Source organism: Opisthocomus hoazin, chromosome 2, assembly GCF_030867145.1.
Source record: "Opisthocomus hoazin isolate bOpiHoa1 chromosome 2, bOpiHoa1.hap1, whole genome shotgun sequence".
Taxonomy (NCBI): Eukaryota; Metazoa; Chordata; class Aves; order Opisthocomiformes; family Opisthocomidae; genus Opisthocomus; species Opisthocomus hoazin.
Window position 1 is genome coordinate 42,296,215 of NC_134415.1, and position 15,237 is coordinate 42,311,451.

The following is a 15,237-nucleotide window of genomic DNA, read 5'->3' on the forward strand; positions in this document are numbered from 1 at the left end:
GCGGTGCCGCTGGCCCCCGCGGGCGTGGCCGGCAAGGCGGGACCCCCCCCCACGCCGGGCGGGGCGGGGCGGGGCGGGGCGGGGCGGTGCAGTGCACTGGGCGCATGCGCAGCAGGGGCCGCCCCGCCTGCGTGCCGGCCGGCGCAGGCGCAAGGGTGGCCGCGGGGGAGCGGGGCGGGGCGGCGCTCCTTGCGCCTGCGCGGTGCGGAGGCCCGGCGCCATGTTGCCGGAGCGGGCCGGGGGGAGGTGGTGAGCGGCCCGGTGTTGTGTTCCCTCCCCCTTTACTCATCCTCCCCTCCCCCAGCCTCGGGGGCCGTGGCCGAGGGGGGCCTCCCCCGGGCACCATGAGCGGCGGCGGCGGGCGGGTGTGCGACCTGTCCCGGCGCAACCCCCAGGAGGACTTCGAGCTCATCCAGCGCATCGGCAGCGGCACTTACGGCGACGTCTACAAGGTAGACCCAGCGCCGCGGTCCGGGGGGGTGTGTTGTCTGTGTGTGTCGTGTGTCCCTCCCCGGTGATGGGTTCCCGTTGCCAAGCAACCGGGTCGCCCCCTCCCCCCCAAAAATCTGAGGGGGGCTTCCATTGTCAAGCGAATTCCCCCTCCCCCCCTTCACCCCGGCCCTGAGGCGGGGTTCCGCCGTTGTCGTTCCCCGTTCCCTCCCCTCCGGCGGGGTCTGCCCCGTCGCACCGGCCCTGGTCCTGGTGTGGGCGGGTGGGCGCTCGGCCTGGCCGCTCCCGGCTCTCCCCTGGCGGGGCCCTGACCCCCGGTCCTCTTCCCGCCGCCGGCCCGGCCGCATCCCTTGCTTGGCCGGCCCATGCGAGGGGACAGCCCCGGGGGCCGGGGCCGCGGCGCGGGGCCGCGGCGCTCTCCCGGGTGTCTGCGGCCGCGGAGCCGGCGCTCACCGCTGCCGGGTGCCGACTGGGCCGTCCATCTCCCGGGCGGAGCCGCGGGGGTCAGCTCCCCGCCAGACCGGGCGGAGGCTGTCGGGGTGCGGGACGCACACGCTTGCTCGCTCGTTTCCAGCCCCGGTGTGGCTTTAAATCGTGTGCGCGGAAGCGAGTGGGGCTGTTCACCCCGGCTGGGGCGTCCTGCCCTTGTCCTGGGTGGACATACCGGGAGTTCTGTGCTTCTGCCCCTGTGAGACGTGAGGGCGAACTGGGGAGTCGGGAAAGGTGTCGTTAGGATCAGAGGCTTTCACGATCCTGTCCTAATTTCAGAAATGTAGGAAAAGCAAAGCTAAAGCGGCGGCAGCCGAGTGGAGTTTTATAGTGTACTTTGACGTTTTTCTGTGCTCTGTGGCATATGTTGTTATGTGTGTATCCAGCCGAGCTCTTGCCTGACAGGGTATGGCAGCCCTGTCCCTCAGGTAGGACGGCACTGGTTGTGACCCGCTCCTGTTTGGTGGCGGGGCAGAGCGGAGAGTTGAGGTTTGTCACCTGCAGCTTGTTGGAAGCATCACTTAAACCGTGTGCTTTCCAGGTGTCTTCTGGTCTGGTGTTGTCATCGCAGGGTGGGCGTGTGTGTTTCAGAAATCTTACGTTGGTAGGCAGGACTGTAGGGAAACATTTAGAGCCATTCCACAATTTGAGGTGCACAAAACTGGGGTGCTGACACTGCCTTCGACTCGAAGTGAATGCACCTAGAATGAAGCCTTGTTTGGGTTGGGGTGATTTTGGTTTAATCTCAGATTGCTTAAATGTTACGAAAGTTTCAGGACCTGAATCCTCTTGATACTGCGCTCTTAGCATGCTAACTCCCTGCTTTAGTAATTGCTTAATAGAAAATGTTTTTTGTGTTCTTGTCCCCACCTTGTTAGCTTGCTCTGAGTATTTGTGTACTGTACCGATGTTTTAATTATCCGAGTCTACTTGCCTTATGTTCTCTTACTTTTCTGCAAGCTGTTATCCTGATGTGCTCAGCTCTATTTCTGTTGCAGTTTTTAACTGGTGTATTGACTCTGTGATATCAGTCAGATTTTTTCAGTGCTCTCTACGTGACTTCGATGGATGTGAATTAGCCAAGTCATCCGTGTTTATAGTTCATTTTTAAGGACCTTATATCCAACTGTAGAGTGAATATTTACATATGCAGTAACACAGTGAAACTTACCAGGTTTCAGATGCATAGAATTGGTCAAAGTTTTCTTGATGATTATTGTACTTACATTGGAGTAGCCTTCAGTTTGGTGCTCTGTGAGTGGCCAGTGTTTGGCATTGCTTGTGAATTTTTTTGTTTGAGGCACAGAAGTTCTCTCCTCCCTGGGAGTGGATTTATTTATATTTACAATCTGCCTGTGACAGCTGAGATAGGTGACGCATCTGAACCAGGATATTCTAGGCTGATTTTGTAGTTGTGTATTCATTCTACATGAGAGAGGGGTAAGTGGTTTCTGATTAGGTGGTGGACAATGTAGGGAAAATGAGATGTGCTTTTCTCCTGGATGGATTATTGCATGTTTTGTTTTGAGGCAAGGTCTTGCCTAAGGCGCCTTCAAAGCGGAGCATGAAAGTAGCCCAAAAACAATAATGAAAGCTGGTTACTTTTAATGTGACAAAGAGGAAGTGATATAGTCCTATGTGTCATCCACATGTGAGCTTACTAGGGATTTATCTTAAATTTGTGAAGGGGTTTCATAAAGCCTCTTTCATTTGCTTCGTTCAGTCATCTGTGGGTGAACTTTTTGGTTGATGAAATAATTGTGTGAAGTTGAGATTAGCCGTGTGATGATGGTGCTCATCTGTGGTGGGATTTCAGCAGAGTGGACGTACTCAGGCAGCTTCACACTCTGTGAATTGTGGTTTTCCCCCCTTAGCAGGGAGGACGGTGTGGAGAGGTGTTTGCTGCTGTTAGTAGGTAGGAATTATTGTCTTAATAAGATGACAATCTTGTAATGTTGACATTCTTGCTAAATGCTGACCTTTCTGTATCCTGCTTTCCCCGTAAGGTGTTGAGGAGCTGAAAGCAGGGCAGACTGGCATCTATTTCCTTGCTCCATTTGAGCTGAACTGAGCTACAACGGGGCATGAGTTAAATGTTTGATTTGTTAAAAAAAAAAAAAAAAAAAAAAAAAAAGGCAGAGTTTTTGCTCTGAAGATCTTTGAATTTGAAGTAAGAGCCGGTGGTGTAGACTGAACTAGGCAGGCTTGAAGGTAATGAGGATATGGGTCAGACTGATACGATCTGGCTGCTACGAGCCCTGCCGTTTAGCTGGTACCTGGAAACGTGCTAATGCACTGCAAATACAGAGTTTTGGCTTGAACCAGTATTTTTATGATTCTCTGCCCTCCCACCTAAGTTCAGCTTTTGAAGAGGCCTTGGAGAGGACAATAATGAATTCATCACAAGAAAGGTAATGAGTAACTTGTTCATGCCGTTAGCTCACTATCAGATGTGCACAGTTGATGACAGTGTCTCTTCTAACTAGCACCAGTGCAAGTTTGTTGTAGGAGATGAGGCTTCATCTGGGTTGCTTAGTTCTTAACATATCCTGGGGACACGAACACTGGACCTAACACTGTTTTCAGTGGTGGTCTGAAAGAGAGACGCTGTTTGGGTTTTGAAATTTTTTTCCGCTGAAGCTATGTTGCCACGATAGATAGCTAAAAAGTTAATATTACAAAGTTCTTATTAGAAGTTTAAGTAAAACACAGGACTTAAAATCGGTTCTCTTGTCTAGAGATGTCTCCTCTCAAGACTGCTAAAGTTGATGGTGAAAATGAGTTATGACTTTCTTGGATGATTGATATATCTGTAATAAAACACGGACAGACAATCTGCTAGTAAGGTTTTTTTGGAGTTGAGTATTATTGAGTGTTGCATGTTGCAGTTTTATTTGCATGGTTTTGTTTTCTAAGTCTCAGTAAACTTACTTGGCAAGTAATTTAGCTTTATCTAAAGTCTAGTTTAAAAACTGACAGCAAAATTGCTTTTCTGATTGCAGTTACATGTCAGGAAAATTCTTGAATTTCACCTGCTGTTTCTGTCAAATATTCTTGTCCAAAATGACACCTGCTAGAAAGGGTGAAAACTAGTTATGCTGTTGCACAAGTAATTTCTGTCTTTTGTGTTTCTGTGTTTCACTGTTGCAAAGAATTTCATTGTGTAGGGTGGTCAGCGAGGCATAAAAGAATAGTTGTGGGGTTTGGGTGGTGAAAAAGAGACACTGTCCTGTCCCGCGCAGTTTCAGGAAATATTCTTAGAGTTAAACGAGGTGGTTGCTTAATGTAGTTTGCTCCGTGTTTACTCCATTTCTCATTTAGAAAGACTTTTTTGTCTCTTGGTATGAAGTTGCTGTTCGAATTGTCCCTGTTCCCAGGCCCTCTGTAATTTATGCCATTCTTTAAGGGTTTGAGTTAAAAATGCTGCACACAGTATTCTGACAGAGATCATAATAACAATGCTATAACTTTCCTGTTTGCCCCCGTCCTAATACATTTGATTTTGGTAGTAACTGCACATAGATTTGAAGTATATTCTGAGGCGATTGTAGGTCCATTTCTTTTGTTCCTATGATTAATTTATATCATTATGTGTCTTGGGGGGGGGAGGAATCATTGCTTTGGTTTAATAAAGGTTGAACTTCTGTTTTGGTTTCGGCTGCCGCTGGCAACAAAAGCGCCACGCGGCCGCCCCTCCCCCCGCCGGCGTGCGGAGGAGAATGGAAAGAAAGAGGCAGAAACTGGTGGGTCGGGATAAGGGCAGTTTAACAGAACAGCAAACAGAGGGAAAACAGGAACAACAACGATACAAATAAGGAGAAAACGCAACCACGAACCGTACAACAGCCGCTCTCCCGAAACCGGACCGGCGCTGCGCCCGCCCAAGCCGCGAGTCCGTTCCCGCCGCGCCGCCCCCCCCACCGGAACCCAACGTGATGGCACATGGTATGGAATACTGGGCTCTGTTTGGCCAGGTGGGGTCAGCCCCCACCCCCCGGCTGTGCCCCTTCCTGGAGTCCGGTGAAAATTAACCCTGTTCTGGCCAAACCCAGGACATTATCCACCCCTTATTCCATACCATCTACGTCATGCCCAGGTCCCCCACTGTCCGGTTGATCACCACCACTTCTCCTGTCTCCAGATATCATTCCTTTAGTCTATGGATCATCACTCTAAAGTGTCCATTGAGTTCATTTAATCCATGACTTCAGGCTCCATCTGTCGTTATGGTCTTCCGTGGCAGGGGAGGTGATGTGTGGTGATGGGTGGTCACTTGCTGCATCCGGAGCTCACGGCTGATGTATCTGGTGTGGCCCGTGCCCACAGTCTGCAGGAGATGTTGATCTTGATGAAGTTGCTGGATGCCAGTTGTTGAAAACCAGGTCCAGTTCCATCATCGCTGTGCTCTGCTAGGTTTTCATCGAAAAAGTCCATCCTTCTTTAATCTGGACGATTCTTACTATGCTACTACTGGTACAAAATATAACAATTATAACAGTGATAACAGACAGTGACAGGGTTATTTAACAACTAACTTTATACAATTTATTTATGGACTATTCTCGCCCAAAATTAAATCCCCATGAGGTACACATCGGACTTCCCCATCCTTCCGCATTACCCACCAGGTACACCCAGGTCCTTGAGCAAAAGCAATCCCGCGGACGGGCTTGCCTTTGCCCGAGGCAGGACTGACCCAAACCGTCTTCCCTAACATGTTCCGCATGTGCACTACAGGGACTTTATCCCCTTCTACTGGGCGCTGAGGTTTTGACTGGGCAGGACCAGCCCGGTTGGTGGACCCTCTGGTGTTAACCAACCAGGTGGCCTTTGCTAAATGGGTATCCCAATTTTTGAAAGTCCCACCCCCCATTGCCCTCAAAGTGGTTTTTAGCAGCCCATTGTAACGTTCAATCTTTCCCGAGGCTGGTGCATGGTAGGGGATGTGATACACCCACTCAATACCGTGTTCTTTGGCCCAGGTGTCTATGAGGCTGTTGCGAAAGTGAGTCCCGTTGTCTGACTCGATTCTTTCGGGAGTGCCATGTCGCCACAGGACTTGTTTTTCCAGGCCCAGGATGGTATTCCGGGCGGTGGCATGGGGCACAGGGTAGGTTTCCAGCCATCCGGTGGTGGCCTCCACCATTGTGAGCACATAGCGCTTGCCTTGGCGGGTTTGTGGCAGTGTGATGTAGTCAATCTGCCAAGCCTCCCCATATTTATATTTTAGCCATCGTCCTCCATACCACTGAGGCTTTACCCGCTTAGCTTGCTTGATTGCAGCGCATGTCTCACATTCATGGATAACCTGTGCAATAGTGTCCATGGTCAAGTCCACCCCTCGGTCACGAGCCCATCTGTATGTCGCGTCTCTTCCTTGGTGGCCCGAGGTGTCATGGGCCCACCGAGCTATAAAGAGTTCACCCTTATGTTGCCAGTCCAGATCCACCTGAGCCACTTCAATCTTAGCAGCCTGATCTACCTGGTGGTTGTTTTGATGTTCTTCAGTGGCCCGACTCTTAGGGACGTGGGCGTCCACGTGACGGACTTTTACAGGCAACTGCTCTAGCCGGGCAGCAATATCTTGCCACAATGGGGCAGCCCAGATAGGTTTGCCTCTGCGCTGCCAGTTGTTCTTCTTCCATTGCTGCAGCCACCCCCACAAGGCATTGGCCACCATCCAAGAGTCAGTGTAAAGATAGAGCACTGGCCACTTCTCTCGACTGGCAATGTCTAAAGCCAGCTGGATGGCTTTCACCTCTGCAAACTGGCTGGACTCACCTTCTCCCTCGGCAGTTTCCGCGACTTGTCGTGTAGGGCTCCATACAGCAGCCTTCCACCTCCGCTGCTTCCCCACAATGCGACAGGACCCATCCGTGAACAGGGCATACTGTTTCTTATCTTCTGGCAGCTGGTTATACAGTGGGGCCTCTTCAGCACGTGTCACCTCCTCCTCTGGCGATGCTCCAAAATCTTTGCCTTCTGGCCAGTCCATGATTACCTCCAGAATTCCTGGGCGACTGGGGTTTCCCATTCGAGCACGCTGGGTGATCAGAGCGACCCACTTACTCCACGTAGCATCGGTGGCATGATGCGTAGAGGGGACCCTCTCTTTGAACATCCAGCCCAGGACCGGCAATCGTGGTGCTAGGAGGAGCTGTGCTTCAGTGCCGACCACTTCTGAAGCAGCTCGAACGCCTTCATATGCTGCCAGAATCTCTTTTTCAGTGGGAGTATAGCGGGCCTCGGATCCTTTGTATCCCCGGCTCCAGAACCCCAGGGGTCGACCTCGAGTCTCCCCTGGTGCTTTCTGCCAGAGACTCCAGGTTGGGCCATTCTCCCCGGCTGCGGTGTAGAGCACGTTTTTAACATCTTGCCCTGACCGGACTGGACCAAGGGCTACGGCATGAACTATCTCCCGTTTAATCTGTTCAAATGCCTGTCGTTGCTCAGGGCCCCATTCAAAATCATTCTTCTTCCGGGTCACGTGGTACAGAGGACTCACAATTTGGCTGTAATTTGGGATGTGCATCCTCCAAAAACCCACAACACCCAGGAAGGTCTGTGCTTCCTTTTTGCTGGTTGGTGGAGACATAGCTGCTATTTTGTTGATGACATCCATTGGGATTTGACGGCGCCCATCCTGCCATTTTATTCCCAAAAACTGGATCTCTTGCGCAGGTCCCTTGACTTTACTTCGCTTAATGGCGAAACCGGCTTTCAGAAGGATCTGAACTATTTTCTCCCCTTTCTCAAAAACTTCCTCCGCTGTGTCGCCCCATATAATGATGTCATCGATGTACTGCAGATGTTCTGGGGCTTCACCCTTTTCCAGTGCAGTCTGGATTAGTCCATGGCAAATGGTGGGACTGTGTTTCCACCCCTGGGGCAGTCGATTCCAGGTGTACTGGATGCCCCTCCAGGTGAAAGCAAACTGTGGCCTGCACTCTGCTGCCAAAGGGATGGAGAAGAATGCATTAGCGATGTCAATTGTAGCATACCACTTGGCTGCCTTTGACTCCAGCTGATATTGAAGTTCTAGCATGTCTGGCACGGCAGCACTCAGCGGTGGTGTGACTTCATTCAGGCCACGGTAGTCTATTGTCAGTCTCCACTCTCCAGTAGATTTTCTTACTGGCCATATGGGACTATTAAAGGGTGAGCGAGTTTTGGTGATCACTCCTTGACTCTCCAGCTGGCGGATCAGCTGATGAATGGGGAGAAGGGAGTCTCGGTTGGTACGATACTGTCGCCGGTGCACCGCTGTGGTGGCGATGGGTACCTGTTGTTCTTCAACCCTCAGCAACCCCACAACGGAAGGATCCTCCGAGAGACCAGGCAAAATGGACAGCTGTTTAATTTCTTCCGTCTCCACAGCAGCTATGCCAAAAGCCCACCGATACCCCTTTGGGTCCTTGAAATAGCCTCTCCTAAGATAGTCTATCCCAAGGATGCACGGAGCCTCGGGGCCAGTTACAATGGGGTGCTTCTGCCAGTCCTGCCCAGTGAGGCTCACTTCAGCCTCCAGTAGACTCAGCTCTTGGGACCCCCCTGTCACTCCAGAAATGCAAATGGACTCTGACCCTTTGAACTCTGATGGCATTAAAGTACACTGTGCACCAGTGTCCACTAGAGCTTTATACTCTTGTGGATCTGACGTGCCAGGCCACCGAATCCACACCGTCCAATAGACACGGTTGTCCCTTTCCTCCACCTGGCTGGAGGCAGGGCCCCTCTAATCCTCGTCAGAGAAATTGCTGCTCACCTGCTGTAAAAATGACTTGGAGGTCCCCTCCAGAGGATCGGAATCAAGGTCGAACTGTCTACCTGGTCTGGAGAGCTGGCTTTTGGAAACTGGAGCGGCATTTTTCCTAACAGAGTCCCCTTTTGTGATTGTTTTACCTCGCAACTCACGTACTCGGGCCTCTAGACTTGAGGTGGGTTTTCCATCCCACTTCCTCATGTCCTCTCCGTGGTCACGCAGGTAAAACCACAGGGTGCCTCGGGGTGTATAGCCTCTGTATTCCCTCTCCTGAGCAGGGAAACGCTTGCCCCTAATAGCTGAGACACTGGCCCGTACAGGTGGCGAGTAGGACATGTTCTCTTTGATTTGCCGCACCTCCCGGGCCAGTTTCTCCACAGCTGAGACAAGGGAGGAAGAGAGACTTTCCTCATATTGGCGGAGTCTGACAGCCACCTCGTCCACTGTTGGTGTGTCTTTACCTTTCCAGTTTACAACTGCCAGTGAGTTGGCATGCGAGGAGGGTGCACTCCGCACAAACTTCCTCCACATGGATTGTGAGCACTGGAGTTCATCTGGGTCTGTAGGTACCTGCTCATCGTCTGTGTCACAGTAAACCAGCTCCCGCACAGCCAATTCCCTCAAGTACTGAATACCCCTTTCCATATTGGTCCACTTACCAGCATAGCATACAAAATCGTCACTGAAGGGATACCTCTCCCTCACGCCTGAGAGAAGTCTCCTCCAGAGGCTGAGGACTTGTTCCTTTTTCCCAATGGCCTTGTCAATGCCCCCATCCCTGGCCAGGGATCCCAGCTGCTTGGCTTCCTTGCCCTCTAATTCCAAGCTGCTAGCCCCATTATCCCAGCACCGCAGCAGCCAGGTGGCAATGTGCTCGCCTGGGTGGCGGCTGAAATCTTTCCGCATGTCTCGCAGCTCGCTCAGGGACAGGGACCGGGTGATGATCTCTGTCTCTATCTCCCGTGATGACCCTGGCTCATCGTCATCCCTCCCGGAGCGATCTGCTCTCTTTGCGTCTTTCTTTAGTTTCACAGGGGCGACTGCTACCGGCACAGGTTGGTCATTGGGCTCAGTCACTGTGCCTGTGGCTGGAGCTGGGGCTGGAGCAGCTGCTGTGTCCGCTGGGGAAACCGAGGCAGACCCTGCAGCTGTGGCTGCAGCAGCGGTGGTGCCTGTCGGGGGGGCTGGGACTGCCTGCTGGGCTGGAGGGGCTGCAGGGCCGGCTGGGGGGGCAGCGCCAGTTGCAGCGCCTGCCGCTTCGCTTCCCCCCCTTTCCCCTTTAAGGCACTGAACAGTGTTGAACAGGGCTCGGTAGGCGTGGGCCAGACCCCAGCACATTGTGGTGATCTGTGTCTCTCTGGAATTCCCAGGGTGGCAGCACACTTTTTTCAGATATTTTACCAGATTGTCCGGATTCTGTATTTGTTCAGGGGTGAGTTTAAAACACACCGCAGGTGCCCACTGCTCTAGACATCTGCCCATGCTGTCCCACACACCCAGCCACTCACAGCTATCCAGCCCCGGGGCAGGTCTCTGCACGATGTTCTTAACGACTTGCTTAACCCTAAACAAAACCTGCAACCCATTCAGGAGGCAAAACAAAAGGAGAGTGCTGCCCTGAGCATCCCACGGGTACTCGAAATTCTCAAAAGCAGTTAGGACCAGCCTGAGGAAGAGAGGGGGGGCGAAAGAGTGGGGGAAGGTATCCCCTTCGGCTTTCCCCACAGACTGGGTTTGATTACTAACAAAATCTAAGACATAGGACCCGAGGTACGGAAATGACCGCAGTGCCGCATGCAAACACAAGCCTAATTTCATGCACATTGACGTTATCATGTCATAAGTCGACATCATACAGTATAGCAAAATCATCACCCTGATCCTTTTCCCCGCGATGATGAACAGCACCACAGGGAACAAGTACAGCAAGTACGGATTCAAAAACCACAGCCATCTGATGAAAGACAGAAACATTTTTACCGGCGAGTATTTTAACACAGAAAAATGCGTATAACAAAATTTAACAAAATGTAAGAAAGCAGTTTTAACACCCGCTGCTCAGCCCTGCCGTTATCCGTGCCCCACGTCTGGGCGCCAATTAAATGTTTTGGTTTCGGCTGCCGCCGGCAACAAAAGCGCCACGCGGCCGCCCCTCCCCCCGCCGGCGTGCGGAGGAGAATGGAAAGAAAGAGGCAGAAACTGGTGGGTCGGGATAAGGGCAGTTTAACAGAACAGCAAACAGAGGGAAAACAGGAACAACAACGATACAAATAAGGAGAAAACGCAACCACGAACCGTACAACAGCCGCTCTCCCGAAACCGGACCGGCGCTGCGCCCGCCCAAGCCGCGAGTCCGTTCCCGCCGCGCCGCCCCCCCCACCGGAACCCAGCGTGACGTCACATGGTATGGAATACTGGGCTCTGTTTGGCCAGGTGGGGTCAGCCCCCACCCCCCGGCTGTGCCCCTTCCTGGAGTCCGGTGAAAATTAACCCTGTTCTGGCCAAACCCAGGACAACTTCATTTGCTGTCTCACAGGTCATTCATCTAGTGTGCGTGGAGCCTTCCAAAGACTTTCAGCATCTTCCAGAATGAAAGGCCCTTCTGTTACTTTCCTCTTTATTGAAATTCAAATAGTTGTGATAATCAGTGATATTATTGTTCCTGCAAAGGTTTCTGTTATACCTTGTCTGCCTTATTTCAGTTCTCTTCGTCGTTTGTGGCATCAGGCAATTAACAAATGAAGATGCAGAACTCGATAGGGTGAGCTTTGCTTGAGGTCTCATTTTTATAAAAGAAAAAGCCTGATTTTCTGCTCCCTGTCCCTTTGGCATGAGTGTTGGTTTTGTTGAGGGAATTTGTGTGTCTACCAGCTTAGCTGCTTCATGCTGAAACTCTTGGATTCTGTGGGTACCTCTGGGGAACACCTGGTGACTCTTGCTGCTTTCTGCTGTCAGCTGTGTTTCGGAGTCTCTGGTTTCTGATAGCATTGCTGTGTGTTGCTGGAAGAGAACGTATCCAGAACAGATGAACTTGAGAAGTCTCCCATTTTGCAGAGTCCTACGCACAGATCCCTTCTCCAAACATCCGTGCCCTTGCTGCTGTTTCCTGGGGTGATCCAGGAAGGCATCAATTCTTCCACAGCTTTGTTGCTTCTGAGATATTGAAACTGTACCTTTTAGTTGTGTGCTTTTTGATAGGCATTTTAGTCTTCTCCTCTTCTTGATTGACCTTACAGCTGTTGATGCTCCTTTTCGCTTTGCTGGGAATAAATGTCTATATTTTGAATGTTCTCCACTTCAGCTTTAATCATCTTTTGAAGCTTGTCGGGCAGGTGGAGAGGGATAGATGTTTTGCCGTCCCGTTTTTACTGTGCTGAGTAGGTACTACAGGGCTTAGTTCCTGTGCCTGTGGTTTCCTTAGCCAAGAATCCGTGCCTGACTTAGGGATTTTTGTTTGCCTTCATTTCAAATCATCTTGTTTTAACATCACCTTGATCAAAGCATTGTCTTCTACAATTGTAGCTCTGTTACGTTTTGGTGTCATGCCTCCTACCAGAATGTGGAACCTAATTATTTTTAGCATATTTCTTAGTAGTTCAATTCCTCTTAATTACAGTGGTGACTTTGTAGAATGGGCTGAACTGAGCTAACAGCTCACTGTTGCCCGAGAAGTGTGATTCCCTACCCCGCTTGTGGCTGTCTTGCTGCTTACTTTGCCTTAGCTCTGTGGTGCTCAGTGCGATGTCTGGGCTGGAACGATTAGCTAACCTGGCAGAAAACCAACCAAAAAAGGCAGGCAGGTGGTTTTGTGCTGGTTTGGAGAGTAGAGTCAGCTCCTGGGGGAGTCAGGTGGGTTTGAGAGGGGCTGAAGTGGAGGGCTGTAGGGCTGGAAGCAAGGGGGTTGGGAAGCTGTTAGGGTGCGTTCTCCTGAAGAGTGGAGCTAAACTGGGTCAGGAAGCCTGTCTGTGCCCTGGGACCAGTTATCCCATAAAGTGGCAACTTGTTTAGAGATGACTTGTCTGTATTTTGTTCAACAACTCACATAGGAAGTAGTTGAAACCACAAGCGCCCTGTTGTTACTGTCTTAGACTTTGCTTTTTGGCCTAGCTTTTGTTGCAGCATTATATGCTTTATATTACCAGCTTCCATTTGAAGGACAAATATAAACTTGGCATTTACCTCCTTGGACCTTGGATTTTGTGTCTGTACTGATTCAGCTGCACAGACCTCGCCTTCTCTTGAATCTGCTATTGTGGCATATAGTAGGGGCAGTGCTAAATACTAGCCTTCCTCCTCATTTTCTTCCTTCCCCTCCTTTTATTTTGAGACACACACCATGGACATCTCTCGGCAGGTGTTTCCCATTAGAGCCCATTTCAGTACTGCCCCACTCCATTGCTCTTTCCTTCTCTACTTCAGAGTAAGAAGATCTTTGCAGTGGTGTGGCATTTTGGTCAATGAGTTTTTGTATAATGGAATAACAACAAAACTTGGATTTTTCTAGTTTTTATTTCTGGTGGGTTAGCATTATGATCTGGTACCCTACTGTTGTCACAGAGACAGTAAGCAATTATTTCCTGTTTAATTAGGTAGGGCTTCTCCAGCTTGACTTAGCGGTTGGTGGTTTTTTTTTTAAGCTCCTCCCTAGTTATGGCAGTCTAGATCGCTGAAAGAGTATTGTTCTTCTAGCTGCTGATAGAATGAGGATTGTTACATGGTTTTCCAGAACAGACATTGTGTAAGTGTTATACACAGTTAAGAAAGTGACTGCGTGTAGGTGCAGGCATTGTAGGCTGATCTTTGCTTCCGGAAAACCAGTGTAATGCATTCCCATTGACATAGTGAGATCTGCATGTGAAGGAATTAGTTACAGGCTACTGCTCATGGAAACAAGCATGGGAGGAAAAACTCTCAGCTGTTGCTGTTAACCTCATCATCAGAAAGGCTGGGAGTTAGAGCACTTAAGTGCAAGTGGAAACAAAAAATGAATGTGTGTTTTCTTACATGAGCCACTTAAAAATTTTTGGTTGCGTTTGCCAACTCAAAAATACTTGTTCAAAATTGTTCTTCAGCTACTTACTCCTTATTGATGACCCAGTCTCAAAACCTGTAAGTAATTGGCAACTTTAATGTGATTATGCTAAATGAAAGTATTAGGCAGTGTCCCCAACGTACTGAGCTATTGTATGGTACGTATGCAAGCACCCTCAAAGTAAGAGTCAGAGCCAGCTGCAGCATGTTTTGAAAAGCCTATGGTACTTCAGTCTCTCATTCATGTGAGCTTAGGCAAGGAGTTGTTTCATAACTGATGATTTCAAAGGTATTTGAGATCTAGTAAAACCCGTCAGGTATACCTATTCCTCATCCTTATCACTTGCAAGGAACCCTTGTGTCACTACGATTGGAATAATCTCTTTTTTATATGCTAAGATTAACAAAGTCAATTCATATTCTGAATTGTGACAATACGTTCAATGCTAATAACCCAAATGAAATAGGATGCGAAGTGAGAACTTACTCAGATTGTCGACGTCAAGTCACCTTTACTTAAGTAACAATTTATGCCCTGAACAGCTGGTACTCTGCTGTTCCTGAAGGCATTGGTGATCTGTATGAAATCAGATTTTCTTCCTCCTTTCTGCCTTTCGTGAACCCTGGCTGATGCTGATCCAGAGAATGGCCGGCTGCCCGAAGAGTCCGACTCCTGCTGAAGAAAGGAAGCAGTGCCTAAGCTGAAAAGACACAACTTTTGTTATTTCCTGCCCACTTTGAACAGTTCTTTTGAGAACATGACAGTGAAGAAGAAATCCCTTTGTGATGAGAGGGGACAAAATCAGCCAGGTAGTTTGGAGAGCGCAGGTTTGGCGAGGCTGTTTGCTACTTGGACTGTGTTCCTTCAGCTGGGATTTTGTGTCCTGCTCCACATGTATCTATAGATTTGTCTGGCTACTACTGATAGGGTTTTTTTGGTATCACCATCACAGAAGACTTTGATGAGTATCCTCACACGTTTTAATCGGATTTGTTATGAATTTTTCACTAGCTCCTACCCACCTTCTGTCTTGCTTTAGTTGCCATAGCACTCTGCAGAGTGTATTGACCTATGGAGCCATAGTCAGTGAGACAAATTCCTGACAGCTGGACACAGTATTGGTAAAAACAAATAAAATTTAAAAAAAATTACCAAACACTTTTTGCTAGACTAGCAATGTCCCTGAAGCTTGTGAAATATTTCCAGCTTGGCTTGCACATCCCAGCTGCCTGTAGGATACATAACTTCAGGGTCTCATCACTTGGGTCCACTACAGTTGTGTCTCGTTGATTACCTTACTAGTACCAGTTGCGCCAGAACAGGTCTTTAAGTTTTTAACAAGACTTGCTGATGAGCTCAGGTCTTTGTTAAAGCTTCAGTAATTGTTCTTGTTAATCTTGGAGGTTAAAAAATGCTGGGTTTTTATACATGAGCACCTTGCCTTTGTGTTTGTTTCTTGCTGTGAAAAGAATGTGTTGGGAAAAGAAAAAAGGAATAAAAATCC

General features: G+C 49.6%; 1 protein-coding gene across 5 annotated transcripts in view; it reads left to right on the forward strand.

The window, feature by feature from the left end:
- The first annotated feature begins 210 nt into the window (after positions 1–210).
- The window catches only part of MAP4K3 (mitogen-activated protein kinase kinase kinase kinase 3), a 96,909-nt gene continuing 81,882 nt past the window's right edge, over positions 211–15,237 (forward strand). For all 5 annotated transcript variants that reach the window (XM_075413386.1, XM_075413387.1, XM_075413388.1 and 2 more), the window contains exon 1: positions 211–452. In XM_075413386.1, the coding sequence (XP_075269501.1) occupies positions 345–452 (108 nt within the window). In that variant the 5' untranslated portion in view covers positions 211–344. The remainder of the gene's footprint in view (positions 453–15,237) is intronic.